This window comes from Xenopus laevis, chromosome 2L (assembly GCF_017654675.1).
Source record: "Xenopus laevis strain J_2021 chromosome 2L, Xenopus_laevis_v10.1, whole genome shotgun sequence".
Taxonomy (NCBI): Eukaryota; Metazoa; Chordata; class Amphibia; order Anura; family Pipidae; genus Xenopus; species Xenopus laevis.
The window spans coordinates 65,717,052-65,743,224 of NC_054373.1; the positions used below are offsets into that span (position 1 = coordinate 65,717,052).

The window sequence follows — 26,173 nt, forward strand, 5'->3', positions numbered from 1 at the left end:
AGTCTGTGCTTTTTTTAGACTCGCGCCTACGTGCTCCAACACTTCAATGATGTCAGAGTAGGGTGGGTCTATAAATAAGGAGGGGGTCGGGTGGGTTAGGGTGCAGACACATAACTATAGAGAAAGCAGACATGGGCTGGGAACCCAGATCACGGGGTCTACAGCACTAAAATGCTCCCTCCCCATCTAATCTCAAAAAGGAAATTTGTACGCACAACTCATCTGTAAGGTGCATGCATGTGCAGTTGGGGGAGGCAAGGACATGGGAATAAATTGCTATGCAAACCAGGTCGCCCAAAGATTTTCATGCAGGAATGCCCGGCAACTGCCTGTTACGCTACTGGTAAGGTAGGGTGCAGATGGACATTTTGTCGACCCGCACATCATTACAATGTAACCTTGTAAATACCAGCCAGCATGCAGGAGACAGGGATTACTGCTGCCACTCAGCATTTACACATTTAAAATCAATGTTTTTGTTGAAAGCACATTGTTTTTAGCAATAACAGACACATGTAAAGTAAATCCTGACACTTTATAGGGGTAGTTCACTTTTATGTTAACTTTTAATATGTTATAGAGTTTCCATTTCCAAGCAACTTTTCAATTGGTATACATTTTTTTAAATTTTTTTTAGAGATATTGGATTAGTTGTCTTCTTCTTGTGACTCAGGGCTCAGACTCCAGCAACCAAAAAATGATTGCTCTGTGAGGCTACAATGTTATTGTTACTTTTTATTTCTAATGTTTCTATTCAGGTGCTCTCCTATTCATATACTCATCTCTCAAACCACTTCCTGGTAATTTGGACCCTAGCAATCGGATATGTCCCTGAACAGCTGGAAAGCTGCTGAACAAAAAACTACAAATAACAGAAAAATGAAGGCCAGTTCGCTACAACTTACTAAAACTAAACAGCTCCTTTACGGGCAGAATACCACCCCTCCCCCCCAGCAAACAAAAGTTTGTATGTGATGAAAAATTAGAATCAACAGGACCATTTTGCAAAGTTTAAAACCTTTTAGTAAAACAGTTTGATCATACAAAATTAGAACTTTATGACAATTCCAGAGAAAATTATTGCTTTCTGGGGAAAGAGATGAAAAATACAAATGTCATTAGCTATACAGCTGAATTACAAAAATAAAGCAGAATGTAACCCAGCCACATATTCCAAATTCTCCCCAAATCCTACAAAGTAATACATCAGTAATGGGCCGACTGTTCTGCTATTTCATTCTGCATAATTCAGTTTCTTTAAAAAAAAAAAAAAAATAATGAAATCACGGTTTTCTTGCAATCAATAGAAAGGTTCTTTTAGATCGCAGCTCTAAGAAAATAGTGTCTGTTCATTTTTGAGTCAGAGGCTGGTATATTATACAAGAGTTTACAGAGGGAAAAAGTGCCAAAATATCTGGGGTATAATGGACTAATAATCTGAACTTCTGATTCATGACAATGCAGATGAGGAACCAACATATCTACTGCTAGTAGAGAGAGTGTATATTATTTTACCCCGTTTGTGTCTCCTATTTGAATCAATATATAAAAAGCTAACTTTATTAATAGCAGCAATACATTCTCACCACAGTGTCATATATGCGGAATTCAGGCAACCGTCTAGAGTTCAATTAAACGGGCCTTTTCTGCAAGTTTCACAGGCTGATTTGTGTTCCTTCCTGAGCATCAGTGTTACACCCACACCACACTTAAAATGCACCCTCCTAAAAATACAGTTATCAGGTCAACATTTGGTTGCATATAAGGCAACTAGGATGTATATGGAGGCACAAAGGTCCTTAAAAAACATTTTGCGTGTAGGCCTTCAGGTGCAACAAAATCATGCACACGGATATTTTAAGGATTGCCTTTTTGAAATTATTCCAAAACTAGAAACTTAAAATATCCAGAAAGACACTAACGTTACATACAGGCCTTATAGATGTAACAAAAATAAATTAATTTGCAATTTCAGGGACACATTTAAAATATCCAAAAATTCTATTAAAAAGCGCTATATTTACATTGCCTTTAAAATTATAAAAAAAATAAAGAACAAGTCTGCCTTTAAAAGCAAACAAGGGACTCTAGCAAGGCTGGGACAGGAACTATTTATAACAAATTAGGTACCAAAGGTAATTAAACTGCCTTTTGGGCTTAGTGGTCCCTGAATTGTGCAGCTCCACAAAATAACTTCTTAGACAGATATGTTTGGAAATACTAATGATGGCACATTATCTGGAGCACCTACATCCTTCACTTTCCTCTCCCTTTGCTGCTTATAGCCAAAAGATTCAACAATATATGTTTCCCCTCTTGTTTTCCTGTGGGTGTGTGCAAATCTGAATATGTATATAAAATAGATTGTGAGAATTCTCTAAAAACAAAAAAAAATCTAAAAAAAAACAAAAAAACAAAAAAAAAAAAACTTCCTAAAATTGGAGTACAGAAGTATACAAGAATGAGTCCAACGTCTGGCACCAATCCGACAGACTTGCAGGTCCATCCCTCTGTTTTTAATGTGGCACTACAAGCCACCTTTACAGCTAACACTGAGTTGGCTCAAGAATACAAGGCATGATTGGCACCAATGGTGATCGTACACAAGTGAAACCTCAGTGAGTTGCTACATGAGGAGTGATCTTCTTTCGTCTCTTTTGGAGGAGAGGATTAGAGGCATCTTCAATCTTCTTTATCTTTATCTGCTCATAGTCAACTCTCATGGTGGCAAGGGCACTTGTCATCTCTTCCTGCAGACAAGGGAAATTAGAAACATTATAAGCAGCAATTAAAAGGGTGGTTCAACTTTGAATTAACATTTAGTAAGTTATAGAATGGCTAATTCTAAGTAACTTTTCAATTGGTCTCCATTTTTTCTTTTTAAAAGTTTTTGAATTATTTGCCTGCTTCTTCTGACTCTTTCCAGCTTTCAAATGGGGGTCAGTGACCCCTCTAAAAAAAAAATGCTCTGTAAATGTTATTGATCCTTTTATTACTCATCTTTCTATTTAGGCCTTTCCTGTTCATATTATTAAAATCAATGCATAGTTACTAGGGCAATTTTCTGAAACTGCAAACTGGAGAGCTACTGAGTAAAAAGCGCAATAACCACAAATACTAAAAAATGACAACCGATTGCAGTTGTCTCTGAATCAATCTCTACATGTTAATTTTAAGGTGAACAACCCCTTTAAATTTGAAGAGAAAAAAAAAGATTTACATATGGAAAATATTAAGCAAGCAGAAAAACAAAACCCCAAAGAACAATTAAAAGGATTAAAGTCATTGTTACCTAATGATAGTTATACACAACATGGTAATGAGCTTAATTGAGAAGGATTTGGAGATTTTACAGGATAATAAGCTGCGTAATACTAGGCAGGGTCAGTTAGTGGCTACTAAAACAAATAAATTGCTGCCTTGCATAAACTTATAGCATTAATGTTACTGTGACCCCTTCATGATTTAGGAGCCTATTTATGAAGCCTTGATTATTTCTGGTCAAGTTTTTCAGGGGGAAACCTCAAATTTTTAGAGGGGAAAAAAACACAATTTTTTTTAAGGGATTTATTATACCCCAAAAACCCCAAAACCTGTTGAAGTCATGTAGAAGTCAATATCCCTTTTATAATGTGAAGATGTTTCTTGGCATTGTGCTGGTTTTCATACGATAATCCGAAAAACTCGAATTTGAAAAAGTCGTACGATTCAAATTTTCGCACAATTTTGTCGACACTTATGCCACACTGACTTTTTCAAGCTGATTTTTTCATAAATTTGTTAAATTCGTGAATGGGTGTTAGGTTGACTTTGTTTTAATCAAAAAATGGGATAGATTCGAGTTTTAGTAAATACCCCCCTTAATTTTAGAAATTCAGGAAACAGATTGCTGCACTGAAGACAAGTCAGAATTATGCAGCATTTTTTTTTTTTTTACCACTACAAGCAAATTTTGATGAGGCCCAAAGTTGCAGGGCCTGCTCAACCCTTTGCTAGGTATTAAGCCCTGCTTGATAAAGCTTGCTGGAGCAGCATGCCATCCATTATATAGTGAATAAAGTACCCCCTATTGTAAAATATAAGGATATTATAAGTTACCGAGGAGTTTCATGACCATATAAAAACACGAGGCCAAAGGCCGAGTGTTTTTATACAGGTCATGGAACTCCGAGGTAACTTCGAATATCCTCATATTTTGCAACAAGGGGTACTTTATTTATTATAATACACAAGTTTCAGTGAGTCATGTGACAGAAATGACATCAGAACTCACCGTTTATAAGGATATAATTTACAGGATATTCAAGGCTTTTGTGTATTATATCATTATAATTCTTAAGGTTGCCATACATGGGTGGAATAGACACATGCAGCAGCCAAGCTGTGGCTACTCTTCACTTTCCTTCAGCTTTTTCAGCTGACCTGTTAACAATCCCCAGTATTGCAGGATTAAAGTTGTTCACCTTTTTAACACTTCTTTCTGTTCAGTTGGATTCAGATAGTTCACCAGAAATTAAGACTTTCTCCAATTACTTTTTATTTTCACCTCTCTAAATGCTCGGGGGGAGGGGGCGCAGACTCTCTAAACTGTTTTAACTTGATACATTTAGTTAATACATTTTTTTTATCTGTGTCCCTGCTGAGCAGAATCCCTGAGTTTCATGAAAGGCAGCTGTTAGAATGGATACAATAGTTGCTAATACTCCAGAGATGCTGCTGAGAAATGTATCAACTAAATGTTGCAAAACAGAATCTGCACCTGAGACTAAAACACCAGAGATAGGAACCTTAGGGGAATGCCACAAAAACAGAAATTAAGCTTTTTGAAAAGTAAACATAATTTCAAACAACTTTGCATTATACATCAATTAAAAAATATGCAGACTTTTCATGATTTGTAATGGTTTGGAACAGTTCCCTAAGCCTAGCCCCCTGCTATTCTGATGATCTTTCTGACTGACTGAGCTGGCTGACTACTGTTACTTTGTATCAAAAGCCAGCTGCATCTTCCAAACCCCACAATTTCCTGCACACATGGTTTCAATAAGCAACAGAACGTCATAGTGAAATTCATTGTGGGTTATGTAGTTCCTGCATGCTGTCTGTAAGCTGTGGAGAAGTTGTTACAATTTTTAACATCAGTGTTTTAGTCCCTCCTTTCCTGCCAAGATTTCAAATGACGCAGAAAGAGAAGAACCATTAAACAGCTGGATTGCAGCATAGAAAATGGCATTTATTCATATTTTTTGAACTCTGATGGGTATATATGGGTTTTCTGTGTTATGTGGGCCTCTATAAAATTTTGGTTTGGAAGCCGGAGTTCCCCTTTAAATTTTAAACATAAATTTTGGAACAGTAGTAAAAAATAAAAAATGGAAAGAAACTGCAAAAATCTTTATTTCTGGAGAACAATCTGAAAACACCTCAACTGAAAAAAATATTTGGAAGGTGAACAACCCCTTTAATATAAACAATCCCCCTGCTGATGATATGTACACACATGTTCAAAATCAGCAAAACAGTCTGACCAAATCTGGAATGTGTAGCCGTTTTAAGTCTGCCACGGAATATTACTTACTCTTTTCAAAGAATTTCTGGGCTGTCCAAACTTAAATTATCAAAGATTTTTGGGCGCGCAGTGAGAACTTCACACAAATTATATTTATCACAATATAAATCATAGTTGAATACTAAACAGTAAATATTTTAAGCCCCGTGGAGCGCTCCAAACAATTGAGAGCGAAGTGCCCCCTATTTCTGTACCTTTATATTTACGATAATCCTGCTTAGAGTTGAATATGAAAGAGTAAACATTTTTTGCCCTGTGATTCACTACACACTACTGCGAGAGATGTGCCCTCTATTACTGTACAATATGCTCCCATAGTTACAGTGCACATCAATGATCAATTTCTAGTACAGGGGGTGGTAGTATCTTTTTTTTTTTTTTTTTTTTTTTACAGCAGCCATACTCTTGCTATTAAAGTGCACTTGGTACACAGAAAGGTAAATAGTTAGTGTGAATTCAAAGGCCTTCAAAAGATTTCAAACTCAAAGCTTGAACTCTTAACAGGTCTACAAATTTATAGTGTCTTGGTAATTCCGGTGCTTTCAATCAAATGTAATTATACCCACCGCATAAATATGCTATCCCTTAACTGTTCATTACCAATAAACAGGAGTTGTTCAGCCAACCTCAGATAACCAGAGCAGGTGAATAAAATTACCTTAACATCTTCCCACAAATCCTTCTCTTCTTTTAAGACCCTGCTGGTATGAAGAGGTGTTGGTGGAATCTGCATAGACTGCTGTAACGACACAAACAAAGAGAAACAATTAAGGGTCTAGTTTTTGCAGAAGCAAATTTACTACAATTATTAGGGGCTTATATTCATCAACATAAAAAGTCAATGATTTTTTTAAAACTTTTGGCAGAGGATTTCAAGGACAAAATCTAACGGATTTCAGAAGAATATTTTCTGCTGATATTAAATCATACTGCTGCTGCTGACATTGTTACACTGTGAATATGAACTTAGAGGACATAACATAACACATAAATATTCAAATACCCATCAATGAAGTATCTCTATATACAAGTGTGCTCTAGTATTCTATATCAGGTCAGGAAAAATATTTCAAGGTCATTTGGTTACAATGAGATGGATTACCAATGCATAGTCCCAGTGTTGAAAAAATGCTGTGTTTCTATTCAAAATGGTTGGTTCTGACACTTTTGAGGTAAATATTTTCAGATATGCATTGCTCTTTTTCTTTATACCAACATTCCCACTCTCATGGAAAAAAACTTTATAATTCTGCAGTCTTGTTCTTAATGAAAATTCAATTGTCATAAGCAAACTGTATTTTACCAATTATTTCCTTAGTATATGCTCATAGTATTACCAAAGTAAGCCCTAAATCAGGGCACAACAAGCTTAGTTTTTTAAGAGATTATTGCTGAAATCTACCATAGCCTGTGAGTGCACTGAGCTACTGATCAATAACGGTCAGCATTACACAGATGTAGAATGGAACAGTGCCAGATTCAAGGATGAAGCTCAGGCATAGACCTGGGCTTTACCGTTATCCAAGGATGGTTCATAAATTCTGTGATCGTCATCCTCTGCGTTGGTTCAGTCTTCAAAAGATTTCTGATCAGCTGCTTTACTGTGGAAAAAAAGATAAAAAAAAGGTTTTAATGAGATGGTTGGAAAATGTACTATTTATTATTACTTACAAATGAGATGGTTGGAAAATGTACTATTTATTAAAGCGAAAAATCTATTGCAAGCAAACAAAGCTATAGTGCTGTTCAGCCTGGCAAAATGGATACTGATGTATCCCTATGGATAAACTCTGTGACTGATGTGACAACGGATAAAGAAAGGTATACAAGGAAGCAGCAATCCAGAAGTGGCAAGTCATTACTAAAGGTGGCCATACACGGGCCTATAAAAGCTGCTAACAATCCGCCTGCACCCAAGCGGAAGCAATGTTTCTAGGTGCAGACTGGGCAGCAGCAAAGAAAGAGTGGAAAAGCAGATTCTCAGCCTGCGTTCCTCTGCAGGCCAAGGTCCGCTTGATCTGACTAGCCTTACAGTGTGGGTATTCTGGATAATTGGTCACCCAAAATGCTGTAACTCCAGTAGAATCAATTTAAACAAATGTTCTATTACAGACTCATTATTTTAATGTGATGTTTATGAGTTACAAACCTAATTTCCTTGACGCTGCTAAAGCTTTGATTTGGAGGCTGTTCTTTCTTTCATATTTATCCTCCCCTCTAATTATCTCTAGAAAATAAACTTTGAAAAAAATATTTTTTTTCAGATTGAAAAGTTTTGTCTATCTCCTGGAGTGCAGATGAGCTTCCTGTAGGTAGACTGAGGCAGGTTTATCAGCATTCTTCTCTCACAGACCCTTTCATGTCAGATTCAGACATTTAAGGGGTTGTTCACCTTTAAATTAACTTTAAGCATGGTGTAGAGAGTGATATTTTGAGACAATTTGCAATTGGTTTCAATTTATTATTATTTGTGTTTGAGTTATTTAGCTTTTTATTCAGCAGCTCTCCAATTTGCAATTTCAGCAATCCAGTTGCTAGGGTGTAAATTACCGTAGCAACCAGGCCTTGATTTGTATTACAATATGAATTGGGGAGGGCCTGAATCGAAAGATGAGTAATAAAAAGTAGCAATTACAATAAATGTGTAGCTTTACAAAGCAATTATTTTTAGATGGGGTCAGTGGCCCCCTATTAGAGCACTGGAAGGAGTCAGAAGAAGGCAGCAAATAATTCAAAACTATAAAAAAAAATGAAGACCAATTGAAAAGTTGCGGAAAATTAGCCACTCTTTAACATATTAAAAGTTAACTTAAAGGTGAACCACCCCTTTAAGTACCCTATAAGAGCTACCAATTATTGTAACCTATGCAGAGATAAGTAATAAGAATTCTGATAGGACTGGGGTAAGTGATGTCTGAAGTATTTGCAACAATGTCCCTTTTCATTGCATATCAAAGGAGATAAACAAAAGAGTAGGCTATAAATGCTACACAATATATATTTTGGGCTTGTATATCAAACAATCTTTGTATAAAGTATAAATCTGAGGGAATCCCATAATCCACCCAGTCCAAGGGTGTAAATCACATTGCAGAATATGTATGTATAGTATTCAAAAGTGAAAAGGTATATTTAAAGTATAAAGGCATTTATTAGGACAAAAATGGCCTAATGCATTTCGTGCCTCTTGGGGAAACTTAAAGAGAAGCGGACACCAAAAAAATATTTCATCTAAACCTACCTAGGTCATGCAGATGATTTTCTCCTCAGAGTTTTCTTTTGCACAGTAAATGCATTATTCAGTTTTGCTACCCGACTGTCTCCGACTCGTTGGGCCATTTTTTGTCCTAATAAATGACTTATATAATTTTAATATACTTTTGCCCTTTTGAATTTTTGGGAAAACCCCACTATACATACATACATATTCTGCAATATTAATTTACCCAAAGGCAACCATCCCTTGAGCAGTAAAGATCTGCCCCAACTTCTTTTCTGTTGATTCAGCATATGCTCTCGGCTGCAGTAAATTACCTGAGCTTAGGAACTCGCATGTTAAAAAAGTCACTACACAGGGTATTCGTATATAATTCGTGTTCACATTATTTAGTAACTCAAAAACCAGTGCATCCATGATCAAATTGTAAAAATGAGCCCTGCAGCATCAGCTTCTATGACAGATGAACCTCATTTTAGGATTGATGATTTCAGACAACCCCTAAGCTTAGTTTCTCTACAGGTGCCTTGCAAAATAAGCACGTGCAGCACCACTGCACTGCAAAGATCTACAACACAAACCTATTTTCAACACAAAGGTTAGTTAGCAACACAATACAAACCAGTCAAGCAGATAACCAATAATATTTTGAGGCTACTGTCTTACCTTCATCCGAAACCTCAGACCACTCTGGGTTCGGAAATTCATACTGCCCCATGCGGATCCGTTTCTTCATTCCGGGGGAGATGGCAAAACCATGGTTGGAGTAAAATGGTGGATAACCGCACAATCTGGGAGAATAAAATAGGTCTTGAGCATAGTGACGGAATGCAGATACATAAGTAGCGTGACTGTTTATTCTATTAGAGTCCGAGTGTACCAACTTTGCCCTTAAGAAGAATTCAGAAGAACTGAATTCATGCTCTTAAAATAATGTGAGCGCTAAAAGACAAAATAATACTTTTCACGTTTTTTTTTTTAAATAATGCGTTTAACATTTTAATAATTAAGTTCTGATATTCTTTGCCATTTTGCTCAGGCTCTTGATAATGTGTATATGATTAGTCCTGAATATTCTTATAAATGAAATTTTTCTTTTTTACTCACAGAATGTACATGATAACACCAAGAGACCACATATCACACGACTTGTCGTATTTTTCTGGCCCGAGAACTTCAGGAGCTAAAAGAGAAAAATGTATTCAAGACAGGCCTGAAATAAATGGATCACTAAAGTATTCAGGGTGTTGTTTTCTGTTTTGGTATCCCATATAGAAACTTGCATACTACTGCAGAAGCTTATTTTACAGAGGAACTTTTTTCAGTATTGTTAATGATTTTAGAAATTTTCAACTTTTTCTCTAAAGAAGAGCTGGTAATAAGAGACACAAATCCCAGGATCGGTTTCGGATATCGTTTTTTTTGGCAGAAGTCTGTTGTACTCTGCAAACACTTAAAATTTCATGGTTTTAGACCAAGTGACTCTAGACCACAGATTTTTCTCTGTGTGCTTTAATGTTTTTTTCTTTTTTGCATATGCAAAAAAGATTCTGTTTTAGTTTAAGAATCTATTGAATCCTTTGTGGAGGATTATTTGGATGAATCTGAAAAAAGTGGACTCGGTGCACCCCTAATAATACCGAAAACAGTAACAATAAAAATGTAATACATAGAAACATATAACACTCTGCAGCAAGCTTAGGGTTTAATATTCCCATGTAAGGCAGTGTCTGGGTTACAGGACTCAATATTTTGTTTCAATGCTTATAAAATCCTCCATGACAATTTTTTATTATATTGCTAGATAAAAATAGGGGGATTTAGGTATGTGTTTATTACAATTATTAAACAGATGGTCTTTTAGGTTATAAAACATGGCATAATGAAGAAAACTATAAGCTAAGAGCTATTTGAGGCACCTTCTACATACTGGGTGAGTGACTCAGAGTCACTGACGGTTTTGTTTGCTTACTAGAGGGTGCAGAGAGTAGTGGTGTACTCTCTAAGCTATTGTTAGTTATTTCTCCTTACAGTCGGATCCAGAAAGATGTGCAGCAGACCAACCCAAAGCATAATATTTACAACCTAAGTCATTACGCATCTGAGGCTTAGTTATCCTACCATAAAACTAGGACTATTTTTATACATAACATTACTGTTGTGTTTTATAAACAGCTTCATTTTCTAAACTCTGCAATCTTTGCAAATATCCCATTACCCAAAAACAGCATAAATGTTTTAAAATCCTCCCAGATGCACTCTCACATACTCACCAACATAATAAGGTGTGTAGCATGGTGTTGCTAGTGAATTGTGTGTTGTGGTTTCCTTAGCAAATCCAAAATCAGTCAACTTTAACACATAGTTTGGCCGTTTCGATGTATATAGGAGATTTTCTGGCTGCAACAGAAATATTACTGTTAGAGTGAGGCTTCACAATTAGACACACACATTTCATACACATGCAAAACACAAAATGTGCTGCTTTGCAAGAAATCTATCAATTGGACACCATAATTCTTTGGAGTCTATGGGAGACGGCCTTTCCATAATTTGGAAGTTTCTGGATAATGGGTTTCCAGATAATGGCTTCCCTACCTGAACTATAAACAAAGGGAGGCCTAGCTAATATTACAAATGTATTCCATGTGCATCCATTTGAGGAAAATTTTTATGCACATAGAAAAGAAAAATGGGTAATAATACTATTAATACTCTTATTATCGAGAATACCAGGGGGCCGATTCACTAAGCTCGAGTGAAGGATTCAAATGAAAAATACTTCGAATATCGAAGTATTTTTTGGGTACTTCGACCATCGAATGGGCTACTTCGACCTTCGACTACGACCTTCGATTCGAACGTTTCGAACGAAAAATCGTTCGACTATTCGACCATTCGATAGTTGAAGTACTTTCCCTTTAAAAAAAACTTTGACTCCCTACTTCGGCAGATAAAACCTACCGAAGTCAATGTTAGCCTATGGGGAAGGTCCCCATAGGTTTGCTAACCTTTTTTTGATCGAAGGATTTTCCTTCGATCGTTGGATTAAAATCCAATCCAATTCGATCGAACGAAAAATCCTTCGATCGATCGAACGAACGTTTAGCGCTAAATCCTTCGACTTCGATATTCGAAGTCGAAGGATTTCAATTCGAGGGTCGAATTTCGAAGTATTTTTAACTTCGAAATTCGACCCTTAATGAATCTGCCCCCAAGAGTCTAGTAAATAAATGAACAGGGGCGTTTCTGAGGAAGGAGCTGCCTGTGCCAGTTCCTGCAATGCCACCCCTAATGTCCACTTAGCTTTCTTGTTCGGAGAGTACAATTTTGCTCTTTCGCACTAGAAAAGATGAATATACAGGTTAAAGATGGGAAGTTCGGCTCTTAAAAGGTATCAGGAGCGGCTTTATGCCACCCCTGGTAACCTGCTCTGCGCTGCTGTCTGAGGATTGTTTTACAACTCGCCTTATTAGCGCAGCACCCCTGTAAATGAAAGTTTTGTGCATTCAAATATATAAACCAATGTTTGGGATGTGAAGTGGATTTTTTCTTGGGTCCCCCAAGAAAGAAACACAGAAAAATGTAAATTCTGAAAGAGAAATATAGGGTTGCGGCTTTGAGGAGCACAAAATATTAATTTCCCCCAGTGGGAGAAGCGTGTGTTTTGGCTGGTTGAATATGCACATGCTCATTGTGGATTCCATATCATGCACATATTGTACAAGCCGGGACACTATATTTTTATTTAAAATTTATTTATTTTTTAATTTTTTTTTTTTTTTTTTCTTGACCCGGAAAATAGGTGCCCTTTAAAACGAAGCGACTTTAATATCTAGACAACAATCTTTTCACAGAGAACACAATTTTTATGTCAAATTTAAATATTCAACCAGGCTTTATTCAGCCAAATCTTTTGTGAAAGTATTAGGCCATGTGTAAAACTAATGAATTTTGTGCAAAAATATGCCTTTTTGTCAGAATATTTATTTTCTCTGATAGATATGTATTCAGCAAATCTCCACCAGTGTAAATAAGCCTTGATAATAAGTTACTTATCACAATCAGACAAGCAGACACACATACACAGACTTGTCATCAGGGGCCAATTAAGCTGAATGTTAATGGATTCGGATTGTTTTTGATGTGTGGGAGGAAACCATACATGTAAAAAAACACAAACACTAATTTCGCATATACAAACTCTTAGAAGATGGGATCCATGTCAAAACCGAATACAGGTCAGCAAAGCAGTGCTTACAACCTAGACACCGTGCAACTTGAAATAAATGTTACACGAGAAGCCATGTCTGCAGCAACATGCCAGCTAAGCTCTGGTTTCATTAGATGGCTTTCAATGGGGGGGGGTGCCTACTATGATTGCATTTTCTGTCTGAGTGGTTACAACTTTGCCAAGGGCAGTTCTATAGTCTGTAGAGTCACCTACCCACTATATTAGTGTTACGACCAAACAAATGGGTGGTGCAGAGGGTAGCAATGCTGCATTGTACCATTAGGGTTCTAAGTTTAATTCCAGACACTTATTCCTCCCTGATTGTTAGATTAGGCATTCCAGGTCAGCCATACTAAACATACCTTTACATCTCTGTGTGCAATATTAATAGAGTGTAAGTATTGGATTGCTTCTCCAATGCTTCTCATGATCTCTGATGCCTCTGAGAAAGTAAGAACAAAAGGGAAAACAGATAAGAGAAAGAAAAAAAAATACCCACTTAGTAATATTTCTTTAGCTGTCTATTTTCCATTATATACTTTTATACTCTAGATGAGCATATGCTGGGCTGATTAGGCATGGCTAAAAGTGAAACTAGTGATGAACCAAAGCTAAAATATTTAGAATCAGCCAAATACCAAATCTTTCCCAAAAGATTCAGTAACATTTATTTGGCAACAACAATCTGAATCCTCAAAATTGGGGAAAATTTTAAAATTATATTAAAATTATAAAATAATGTATAATTATGTACAAAATGAAATGCATTATGCCTTATTAAAAAGGTGCACTTTATAATATGAACATATGACTTTTGTGCAAAATAAGGCAAATTAGTCAAGCGGATTCTCTTTGAACTTTTGTTTATTTAACCGATTCATCCACCTACAATGAAAGCTTCCCCTTTTGATCCAGTGAACAAAATGTACTCCCTACAAAAGTACTTTTTTTTGGCTTTAAAAGATTAATGCAGAAATAATGAGCCTTTGCTGTGGTAGCGGATGATTATTCAGAAGTAATTAAGTGAATATCAATTAAGTGAATATATGTGACGCAATATGGTAAAGGCCATAATAAAACACCCAAATGGCTTTGTGGCCTGCAAAATATTAACTTCATGTTTGAGTGTTTGGTTGTTTTTTTGGTGGGGGTGATGAAATGCTTAATTTGTTCTGTTTGCAATGGGTTTATGTTTGGGTCATTTTATGAGCTATGTAAACCCTTTATATAGTAACATAGTTGAAGTTAAAAAAAAACAAAAAAAAAACCTTGCACAACCATTAAATTAAACCATTTTGTGCAAATGAAACCTTGCGGAGCTGCTTCCTTGGCAGCTGCTTCTATTTCTGTTTGTTTCTTTAGGAGTTGAAAACCAGCAACAGAAAGAGCAAATTCTATGGTGCAAGCACTCAATGGGGTCATTTATCAACACTGGTCAAATTTATACCTAGGCAGTAACCCGCAGCAAACAGTCAGGAATTAACCTTTATCAGGCAACTGCAAGCAGAACAAAGAAATCAAGCATTTATTTGGTCGCCCAGGAGCAAATCTGGCTCAAGGGTTGGATCAATGCCCCCTTAGGCAATGACACATGGGAGGTTTTGTCACCCACGTTTAATCTCTTTTTCAATGTGCAATAAAATGTCCCTTTTTTCCTCAGCAGGGATTTGCATGTTTGCTGATAGAAAGGATGCTCTACAAGCCCCTTAAACAAGGAATCTTCGGCCTGAATAAAATAAAACAATAGGCAAAAATATGTTCAGCACATACGTTGTTTATTGAATTATGTTGATGATGTACTTTAAAATGTAACACTTTACTGTGAATGTAATAGTGATTGTATAGAGCAGTACAATTGAATGAGAGATGACAACAATAAAACAAACATTCCATCAAAGTCCACCTACCCCTCTCGGTGAAGGCTTGGTCCCCTCTGTCCTGAATTCTGCTAAAGAGCTCTCCACCATCCAGACTAAAAAATATAAGGCAGATGTTTGTCACAGATTTAAAGACCTTTTTGACAGTGAGGGATAAAAAAAGTAGCAACTTCTGTTAGGCCCCATAATTGAACTGCTAAAAGCTCTGTACTAATGTACAATGAATCATGAGTCAAGAAACATGGATGAGAAGTTTCATTTAAAACAAAAAGATTATGGAGCAAAACTGCTTCTGACTTTCCATGTATTTGTGCTACCTCCCAAACCTGCATCAAGTCACAAAGTAACTTCACATCTATATGTTGCATTAAATTAATTGGAAGTCAAAATGTATTGCACTGTGCCAGGTTTTTGGACATGGACCATTGTGCTTACAGGCAAATTTGTTTTTTGAACAATTCCTGGTCAACTTACCATTCCATAATAATGAGGAGACACTTTCTGGACTGGTAAAGGTTTTCATACACATCAATAATCTTCACAATATGAGCACACTGGGAGGCCCTCCAGTGCAGATCCACCTCCCTACGCGCCTTTGGGCAGTCCTGTAACATCTGCACACATTGAGAGAAAAAAATGAAAGAATAAATAAAATATATAAGCCTAATTAATAAATAGTTATTCATATTACTTGCATATGAGGCATACAAGACACCTAAGGCATAGTTCTTACCAGGCCAGGACTGGCAATCTGTGGGTTCTGGCAAATGCCAGAGGGACTAAGGTATGATGCCATAGAAAGTCACTATTTAGTGGGCTGGCTGAAGACTGCTTGGGCCTCTTTGTACTTGAAATGGCAGGGCCTATTTTGACTCCCAGTCCAGACCTGGTTCTTACACTTCTTATCTCTAAACATGTGTAAGAACATAATGCTAAAGAAACTAATTATCAGCACTACCATCTTCTGCAAAGTAAAATTCAGATTGAAACATGCAAGTGAATCATACATTTAGGCTGAGGGCACACAGGGCATTTTAGCTTCACTTCGCCTGTGCTTTGTACTTGGGCAGATAGAAGGGCATCAGCTCTTGTGTATAGCATCACTGACTGGTACTGCGTCGGCCTGAATGCAGCGGAGAGGAAACTAGCTGTAAAATGCCAGAACTTTTAAAGGAACAGTGTTTTAAAGTATGAACATGTAATATACTGCTGCACTGCACTTGTACAACTGGTGTGTTTGCTTCAGAAACATTATTATAGTTTATATAAACAAGCTGCTGTATAGACACGGGGCAGCCATTCAAAGCTGAAAATGAGAAAAGGCACAGGATACACAGAAGATAACAGATAGGTTATGTAGTATGCAATGGGATTCTTCTGCACGTATCTGTTATCTACTGTGTAGCTTGTGCTTAAATGGTTGCCCCAATGGCTGAACAACGGCTTGTTTAAATAAACTATAGTTGTGTTTGTGAAGCAAACACACCTGTTTTACCAATGCAGGGTAACAGTACATTATATTATCATTTCTTTTAAACATTTTCATTGAGGTCAATCTTTGCTATGTGTAGCTGCACTTAGGCTACCGTGTGTCCTTGGAGCTACACACAGTAGTGTATCCGCCTCTCTTCACCTGTTTACAAAGCGTGGACCATATGCCCTGTGTGTCCTGAGAGCCTTCTAGTGAAGCTGTTGAAACATAAACAGAAATATTTACTCTATTAATTACTCAGGGGGGGTGTACGGATTAGTGTAGTGGTGTTCTTCACTGGGATATATGTTCACAATTGTATTCAAAGGATAATGGCACACAGGATATTTTGTTGCCCACAGTAAATGTGTTACTGCAGGTGACAAAACATCCTTCGTTTCCTTCCCACCGGCAGTAATGTAAAAAACCAGTGGAAAGGCATACACTTCACTTCCTGTTTCCAAAGTAGCCAGAAGTTGCTTCACAAATGCCATTGCCCTAACACTGATATCTGCCAGGTGTGGCCATGCATCTGCTTATTTGGCAGATCCTTTAGGTGGGTGATATCTGGCTGATCTGATCATCTGGACCTTGGGGTTAGGACCTCATCAACATGCCCCAAAAGGAATATCAAGCTTGCCCAATGGATATCTGGCTGGTTTTTGGCCACATTATTGGTTGGGCCGGACCATCAGCTGCAGCCACCAGCATTTATTCCTTATACAAATGGAGGCAGTTCTCACTATTGTAGAATCCTCAGCTTCATACACACCAATCAGGAAGTGCTTAAAAAGCGAAAGAGAGCTCACAAAGGAAAGTTGCAAGGTTTCAAAATACTTTTACCAATTAGTTTTCATTTTTAATTTGTGTGGTTTTTTTTTAATATATTTAGCTTTTTATTCAGCACCTCTCAGGGATCAAGCTAAGGAATCTGGTTGCTAGGGTACAAATTACCCTAGCAACCATGCACTGAATTGCATAGGAGACAGGAATTTGAATACGAAACGGTCTGAATAGGACGATGAGTCATAAAAAGTAGCAGTAACAATACATTTTGCAGCCTCACATACCATTTATTTTAGCTGGAGTCAGTGACCCACATTTAAAGATGGAAGGAATCAAAAGAAGGCAAATAATTAAAAAAAAACGAATAAATAAATAATTAAGGCCAATGAAAAAAGTTGCTTAGAAATAGCCATTCTATAAAATACTAAAAATTAACTTAAATGTGAACCATCCTTTTAACACCAACCTTTGTTTTCTCAAATGCTGGGGGGAGTAATCTGTATCCCTTTCTTAAGTCACAGGGGGCATGCTACAAGATTCTGGAGTCTTAGATCAACAAAGGCCAGAAAGCTTGTAAAACCTGTTCATGCATTGTGAACATGCAACAGGCAGCACATGCATACTTCAGGGAAAATATAACAATATTTCTAAAGTAGAAGGGAGGTCTGTTGGATTTCTTTTGAAACAAACAGAATAGCCTTTTCTGCACAGGCAGCCACACTGATGTGCATTATTTTTTCTATTAGCAATTAAGTGTGGCACCAATAAGGAAAATGTATGCAAAAGTCTGCAATTAGAAACAGTCCCTCAAAGGGTGAATTTTTCATGAAAAATGATAGAACAATTGCTTGACTTTAACAAGGTTAATGTGCAACATAATCTTTGAAAGTATAATACCCCACACACATAACACATAAGTTGTAAGGATGAATTCCTGATTTGATACAAAAGTAGAATTTGTGTGTAATGATCATTCGCTATTCATGGTTCATGGACAAGCTCAGTTCCAGCAGAAAACTTGGAAAAGGGGCTCCATTTCCTCACAACCAATAAACAATATGGGACCAAAATTTGCAGCTGCTGAACTTTGTCAAAATAACTTGACCAGTGCCTGCTTCTTTAACACAAGAGGGCACAGATGGTGGGAGGAAAATACACTGCCTTCCGACTGCAGTCAATCTAAAATGCTGGATAGCCATAAATGAAGGGGAATCGGGTCACATGATACCACCATTAAAGGAAAAGGCTCTCCACCTGCTGACATCCATTGTCACCATGTAAACAGTCTTATAAATGTATATGTGTGATTAGATAGATAGATAGATAGATAGATAGATAGATAGATAGATAGATAGATAGATAGATAGATAGATAGATAGATAGATAGGTTGGCAATAAACTATTACTGTCTGTACTACATTCTGCAGTAGTAAATATAATACCTAAAGAAATGTTTAGAAAGACTCCAGTTACTACGTAGATACTACTTATGGAAAACTGGAAAAAAAAAAAATTAAGCAGCAATATATTTTTAACTGAGCCACTGTAATGCACCAACAAAAAAAAAAAAAATCGGCACTCACCATTCGTATAGTTAAGGGCCAGGTGCTAACCAAATTCGTAAATATCAGTCCAGCGAAAGCACTCACGGCATTGACTCCTCATAATGTAAATCTATATCTAAATAAAGTACCCCCAGTTGCAAAATATGAGGACATTAAAAGTTACCTTGGAGTTCCATGACCTGTATAAAAACACTCGGCCTTCGGCCTCGGTAACTTATAATATCCTTATATTTTACAATAGGGGGTACTTTATTCACTATATATCACACAAAAGCCATGAATATCTTGTAAATTATATCCTTATAAACGGTGAGTTCTGATGTCATTTCTGTCACATGACTCACTGAAACTTGTGTATTATAATAAAGTACTAGGGATGCACCGAATCCACTATTCTGGATTCGGTCGAACCCCCGAATTCTTTGTGAAAGATTCGCCGAATACCGAACCAAATCCTAATTTGCATATGCAAATTAGGGGTGGGAAGGGGAAAAATGTTACTTCCTTGTTTGGTGACAAAAAGACACACAATTTCCCTCCCCACACATAATTTGCATATGCAAACTAGGATTCGGTTCGGCCAGGCAGAAGGATTCTTATTTAATGGACATTCATACCATTTGAACATTTTTTTATATTTTTTTTATTTTTTTGTATTTTTTGTCTTTTAGTAATTTTTATCACATTATTGATCTAATTATTGAGTGGAGACACTACTTACTTATTATTAAAGATTAACACAAAAGCTTAAAACAGAAATTAAAATGTTATAAAGTAACTTTATGTAGTATGGGGCAATTAGTGGTCGTTGGGGTGGTTGATATAATTTTGTTTTTTATAGGTGGGTTCCACATTGTGATATGTTATATAGAGATTATGATATATGGGTTAATACACTTATGGTGTTCTGGTTTTGACGTCTAGAGATGCGACTGGCCTCACTTATGAATATATTTTCCATCACTTTATGATTAGTTTGATGTGTATGTATAACACAGGGACTGGTCCGTCTAATTTCTGGCTGTGTAACAGTAATTTGATCCCTGTAGTCATTTGGAAGTAGATGCGGTCAATTGAATCCCCCGACTAACAATAACAGTGTAGGATATTTCCGGCACATTCTATTTCCAGCATGACCCATTAAGTTTATTATAGTATACTAACGGGTTCTCAACACATTTTTTTAGGGCGTGGGGAGGGCCATACTAATAAATTAATGGAGCAGCCCGCAATGGGTTAATCCAATGGATCGAAATAATTGAGGAAGTGTACAAATCACTATATATTTAGCCTTTTAGAGCAGCTGACAGCCTCGGATATATTTAATAGATCGAACTTATCTGCTCAAGAGTTTTACATAGTAGCAATATTATTATTTAATAATTAGATACAAACATGCTACTTTGGGATTTGTTTTTAACCATTTATGTTCTTTATATGTATTATTGTTGATGGATTCTTTTGTGGGGTATATGTTTCTTGAGGTATGTGTAACTAGGGGGTTAATGTATTTTAACTTAACTGACACATCATTGTGACACTGTTGGTTTCAGCACTTTGAGAAAGGCCTTGGATATGGCCGAAACATCAGATTGAAGTTCCAGCTGTGGTGCACTCCAGTCAAGCATTCTCTTCATGCCTGGGTGCTGTCAAATGTATTGTAGATAGTAGTTCCCCAAGTTTGACTCACTCCATGGCTTCATAATGCAGTTTAGAAAAGAAAATGTATTGTCAATGTTTCGGTCCCGTTCTGTCTTGAGAAAGGCCGCACACAGACACACGACAAGTGATTAGCACACATGGCTCTCTATGTGATTTAATGCAACATCTTTGTTCAAACAAGGAGATCCTGGCAGTGTGAAATCACTGAGCCAGCTCAAACATCTCAGCAGCTTCATGAGCTGATGCGGAAGGAATGCAACCCTCCTGTGCTGATGTAACACACACGTCTGAGTGGGAGGTAGGGCTCTAGCAAAGGAAAACTAAGTGGCACCTGTACACAAACAGAATTCCACATTAAAGCTGTATTTGTAGTCCAGGATTTCGGGTGCTCCCTTGCCCGGACAGATCAAACCAATCTTACCAGTTCAGTAAGCTATGAAATATTACTATGACAATTTACTTAACACTTATAAAGCAAGGAGTCTAAACAATAGGAGAAAACAGTCAAGAAATGCAAAGTGATGTAGTTTAATAAAAATTTAGGACAATCTTAATCGAGTTTTTGAGCAAAACCCAAACATCATGAAGGCTACAAACATCTGCAAATGTTTGAAGGGACCTCTGCCATTGAATTTTACCTTTACAGGTTTTAGCTGGAGTATTTTCAGATTCAAGCTATTTCTAGGTTCGGGGTATAATAAATCTCGTAAAATTTGAGGTGTTTTTCTTCTTTTTTTTTAAACAAAAAAAAAAATCCTGAAAATTTTAGTTTTCACTGATAAATACCCTGGAAAACTAACATTTTTCATGTAAAAATAAACTCGAACTTTGATAAATAACCCCCTAAATATTATCTTATTAAACAGTACTTAGAATCAAGGAATACATACTCTATATACAGTATGTATGGTATTATAAAATTTTAAATGTGTACTTTGTAAACGGTGTCTATCACATCTGGTAACTTTTATCTTGCTACAAACTACATCAAGACCATGTTCCAAATATTAGTCCGTCCCATGTAATTCTGTTTAAGATGCTTTTTATGCATGCCAAAACAATATGCAACATTCAGGTGGCTAAATGGTGGCCCAAGCTACATTAGAAGAGTACTTCTGATATTACAAATTAAATTAAGTGGTTTATAACTTGTTCACTGAAAGAGGGTGAGGTCTTTAATATCCCCACTGTTTAACGAAGATCTCACAAAGCCTAGCAATGCAGGAGGCATACATTATCAATAGATATTAATTGGGCAATACATCTTTTTTTTTTTTATAAAAGACAATCAAAATCCGGTTAGAAAGCCTCAACAAAACAGCCAGTCAAAACTAAAAAATATAGAAACACAAAAATATACATAACTATTTAAAAAGATAATAATAGTTTAAAATAAATCCTAATAGCTACCAATAAATAGCTATTGAATTTAGCAACTATAAACATCAACAATATTGTAGCAAACTCAGAATCAGTTCCTATTTCACCCAATCAATACATATAATAAACGTTAGTTTGTTTAGTATGTTATAGTTTAGATTAGATTGTAGGGATGCACCGAATACAGGATTCTGTTCGGTATTCGGCTGAATCCTTCTGCCCCGCCGAACTGAATCCAAATTAGTATATGCAAATTAGGGGCGGGGAGGGAAATCGCATGACTTTTTGTCACAAAACAAGGAAGTAAAAAATGCTTTCCCCTTCCCACCGCCAATTTGAATATGCAAATTAGAATTTGGATTTGGTTCTGTACTTGGCCAAATCAGTCGCAAAGGATTCGGGGGTTCGGCCGAATCCAAAATAGTGGATTCGGTGCATCCCTATTAGATTACTATATTAAACAATAATAATTCATTATATCCACTGACTGCTACAAGTGTACTACAATATTGTAAACATTTTAATATTATGATGTTATGACTGCCCTCAGCTTCAGACCTAGCTTTAGAACTAGCCTATGACAAGCATTCTACTGTAATAAAAATGGATTAAAAGGATATCTGGGAGGTGCAGCACACAAACTCACAGAGAAACCACATACAGGGTAAGAAAAGAGCTGATTTAGGAAAAGCAACAGCTAACTTTATTGACTATAATGAACACCTATACTATTCCCTTAAAGGGAATGTCAACCCAAAAAATAATTTTGCCTAATAAAAGAAAACGTCATTTTAAGCAACTCTGCAATATACATTCACTTTGTATATGTATTCTTATTGAAAGCAGCTTTTTCTGTCCCTTTCTACTCTCCGTCCTGGTGGCTCAGACTGTTGATACAAGGTAAGACAAGGCAGCTGATTAATAGACCTGTCTTTGCTGGGGAACTAACATTTTTGCAACATTGTTTAAAAAGTTACTATATGTAATATACAATGCACAAACTGTGGATTGGATTTTGCGGTCAGCTTCAACCTAATTTACCTTTACTAATTTGTAGGGCTCATTAGAAAACTTCTAATAATTCCAAGACGAAGCACTAATCTACTAGCATTACTAGCCTGCAACCAAACACAGATTCAAACTATGCCGACAGCTAATTACTCATGTGACCCAGTCTGCTAAAGCCATATCAGACTGTTGCCATAGCCCCCCCAACACTGTGGGGCAAATTTACTTGAATATCGAGGGTTAATTAACCCTCGATATTCGACTGTCAAAGTTAAATCCTTCGACTTCGAAATCGAAGGATTTAGCGCTATTCGTTCGATCGAACAATCGAATGAAAAATCAACAATTACGAATCGTTCGATTCGAAGGATTTTAATCCATCGATCAAACAATTTTTCTTCGACCTAGAAAAGGTAGCTAAGCCTATGGGGACCTTCCCCATAGGCTAACATTGACTTCGGTAGCTTTTAGGTGGCGAACTAGGGGGTCGAAGTTTTTACTTAAAGAGACAGTACTTTGCCTATCGAATGGTCGAATAGTCAAACGATTTTTAGTTCGAACCGTTCGATTCGAAGTCTAAGTCGTAGTCGACGTAGCCAATTCGATGGTCGAAGTAGCCAAAAAAATATTCGAAATTCGACGTTTTTTTTATTCATTCCTTCACTCGAACTAAGTAAATGGGCCCCTGTGTATTATACAGCCCACTCCCATGCCTTATTAGGGTGGTCTAATTATCCATCTACTGTACGATCCAGTGTGGCTCGTCTTCCCTTTAAGGCCAAGCATTTAAAAAGGTTAAAGAGGGGAGCGTAAGCCTCAGTCCTTAAGTTATTTTTAGATTCCCAGTCAGGGACATTCCCACCAGAATCAGATATTGAAGTTACAGAAACTGTGGCATCGCAAAAGCTAGATCTTGACTTTAGGGTAATGTGTTACTCTGAATCAGTTAAGCACCTTCTGCTACAAGGTTATGTTATTTTATAATTCATCTATGTCTTAAAGGGAACCTGTCACTCTAAGAAATAATTCCAAAGTCTTTTTTATTAGGTTTGTCAAGCAAAATAATCTTTACTTACACTATATAAATTACTTAAATCTTGCTTACTTCATTATTTTGGAATCCACATTTAGGGCACCTAGGTGGGTGCCAGAAGTTATAGGTAAAGTCATTTTGCATACAGTGGTGTTATCGGTTCCCATAACTCTTCAAAGGTGAGCTCACTGACTTATCTTATAGTGTATGATCTATTAATTATTCTTAATGATATATTAATTATATTGGTATGCTCTGGCCATGGCTGCCCTCATCTTATGTGACCATGTTTAGTTTGTAAACGTCCTCAACATAGGTTTTCATTGTGACCTAGCATTCTGAGTGGTACCCTTATTCATAAAACCCAGGTCTTGAGCATTCTAGATAATGGTCACATATCTGTAATTATTGCCCGCATTATTTAAGTCCTTGAAGAAGACCGATATATATTTCTGGAATCAAATCACAGTAGGAATATGTAAGAATACATTGTGACTAACTTTTACTTTATAAGTTGCCTTGTATAATTCTTTAAAATTGTTGGGTGTTTCTCAGGTGATACCCACAGTGGCCACCGTACCAGATAAAAACACTTTTGAAGGTGTACCACCCTTAATATTAGTAGATATGATGCTGAAGCTGGACCCACAGAGGTATGGTTAGACATTCTGGTCATTTGCAATATATTTGTATATTAATCTAAGATTTGGTCACACAAGTTGAATTCCCCAATATCCAGAAAAAAAATCAAATATGAACAGTCAAATTGTCTTGCCAAGAGGCCAATCAGTCCAAATCGTAATATCTTTCAGATATACTTGCACATTGATAATTTAAGGCTGGTGATCAGATCCCTAAGTTTGCATAAAGTTTATGTAACCAGTACAGAACAAGAGGAAAGTGAGTCCCTAGTGCAATAGTTTGTTTCCTGCTTCCTGGAAGATATGCTTTATTGATGACAAAGTATCTCTTGTTTTTAAGGTAGATCTCCTCACTGATGCATAACTTACAATATTTGAATTACTATATGAAGGACAAGTTAGACCACAACCACTGTTGTACCCTAACCATGACCAATTACACCCTGGCAATCCACCAATCTGCCTAACCTCTGTCCCCATTCATTTAAAGTTCCACAAGTTTTTGGGCCCACCATGTAGGACTGAAAAAACAGGACCTACTGGAAAGAATGCTGATGCACACTATTAATATACAGATAAAAGGATATATTATCGGATATGCTTGGGATCTAGGGATACAATGGCTCGTCTGCTTGTTTTGTAGATCTGTAAACTTTCTAAATTGATACAGTAGTTGATACATTTCTTATCTTTGGCTTTGCTGAACAGAATCCCTAAGTTTAAAGGCAGCTGTTATAATTGACAAAATTCAACAGTTGCTGCTCAAAAATGTATCACCAAAGTAGCAAATTGTAATTGTTCAGAACCTGCACCTGGATTACCGAACACCAGAGACTGGAACAATAAACTTTAGGCAGGAAATGGCACACCAGGAGATTCCTGGTGTGCCATTGCCCTTAAAGGTGTGGTTGACATTTGAGATAACTTTTAGTATGATGTAGAGAGTGATGTTCTGAGACAATTTGTAATTGGTTTTCATTATTTAAAGTTTTTGAGTTATTTAGCTTTTTATTCAACATCTTTTCAATTGCATTTTAAGCAAATTCCCCTAGTGTGAAGAAGAAGTTGAAGAAGACACTAGAATATGAATAGGACAGGGGCTGAATAAAAGTTGAGAAATACAAAAGTAGCAATAACAATACATTTGTAGCCTTACAGAGCATTTGCTTTTTAGAAGGGGGGGGGCAGTGATAAAACTATAAAAATAAATAATGAAAATTGAAAAGTTGCTTAGAATTGAACATTCTATAATATACTTCACCTTAAAGGTGAATCACCAGTCTAAAACTTGGAAAAATGGTCAAAAATAAAACAATTAAAGCAATTTAAAAAAAGTCCTTATTTCTGGAGAATAATCTGAAAACAACTGAAAAAGTGTTTGAAAGGTTTACAGTCCCCTTGATATACTTGGTACATTTCACAGCAGCATCTGTGAAACATTAGCAATGAATGCAGCAAATTGTAACAGTTGAGAGTCTGTGTCTGGATTACTGAGCTGTCAGACAAACACCAGAAAGTAGAATATCAGTTTAAAGTTAAATTTTTAGAAAAACAGTTAAAAATAAAAAATATAAAGTGATTGCAAAGTGATTGGAAAATGTAATTATTTTTGGTGTACTTTTGGAAACAAACAAATGGATTTGCAAATGCATCTGCAGTTAAAAGTAGTATTTGTATATCCCTTTCTGTTATCTACAATGTCACCTGGTTCGGACTCTTGAAAGGAGAAG

The 26,173-nt window shown here is 36.5% G+C and overlaps 1 protein-coding gene across 2 annotated transcripts in view; it reads right to left on the minus strand.

Moving 5' to 3' along the window:
- Nucleotides 1-1,005: 1,005 nt before the first annotated feature.
- The window catches only part of mapkapk2.L (MAPK activated protein kinase 2 L homeolog), a 33,449-nt gene continuing 8,281 nt past the window's right edge, over nt 1,006-26,173 (minus strand). For both annotated transcript variants that reach the window (XM_041580952.1, NM_001091551.1), the window contains 9 exon segments: nt 15,372-15,511; nt 14,928-14,992; nt 13,383-13,462; nt 11,060-11,186; nt 9,894-9,969; nt 9,453-9,577; nt 7,085-7,170; nt 6,228-6,308; nt 1,006-2,750 (listed from right to left, as the gene is read on the minus strand). In XM_041580952.1, coding sequence (XP_041436886.1) covers nt 2,616-2,750; nt 6,228-6,308; nt 7,085-7,170; nt 9,453-9,577; nt 9,894-9,969; nt 11,060-11,186; nt 13,383-13,462; nt 14,928-14,992; nt 15,372-15,511 — 915 coding nt within the window. In that variant the 3' untranslated portion in view covers nt 1,006-2,615.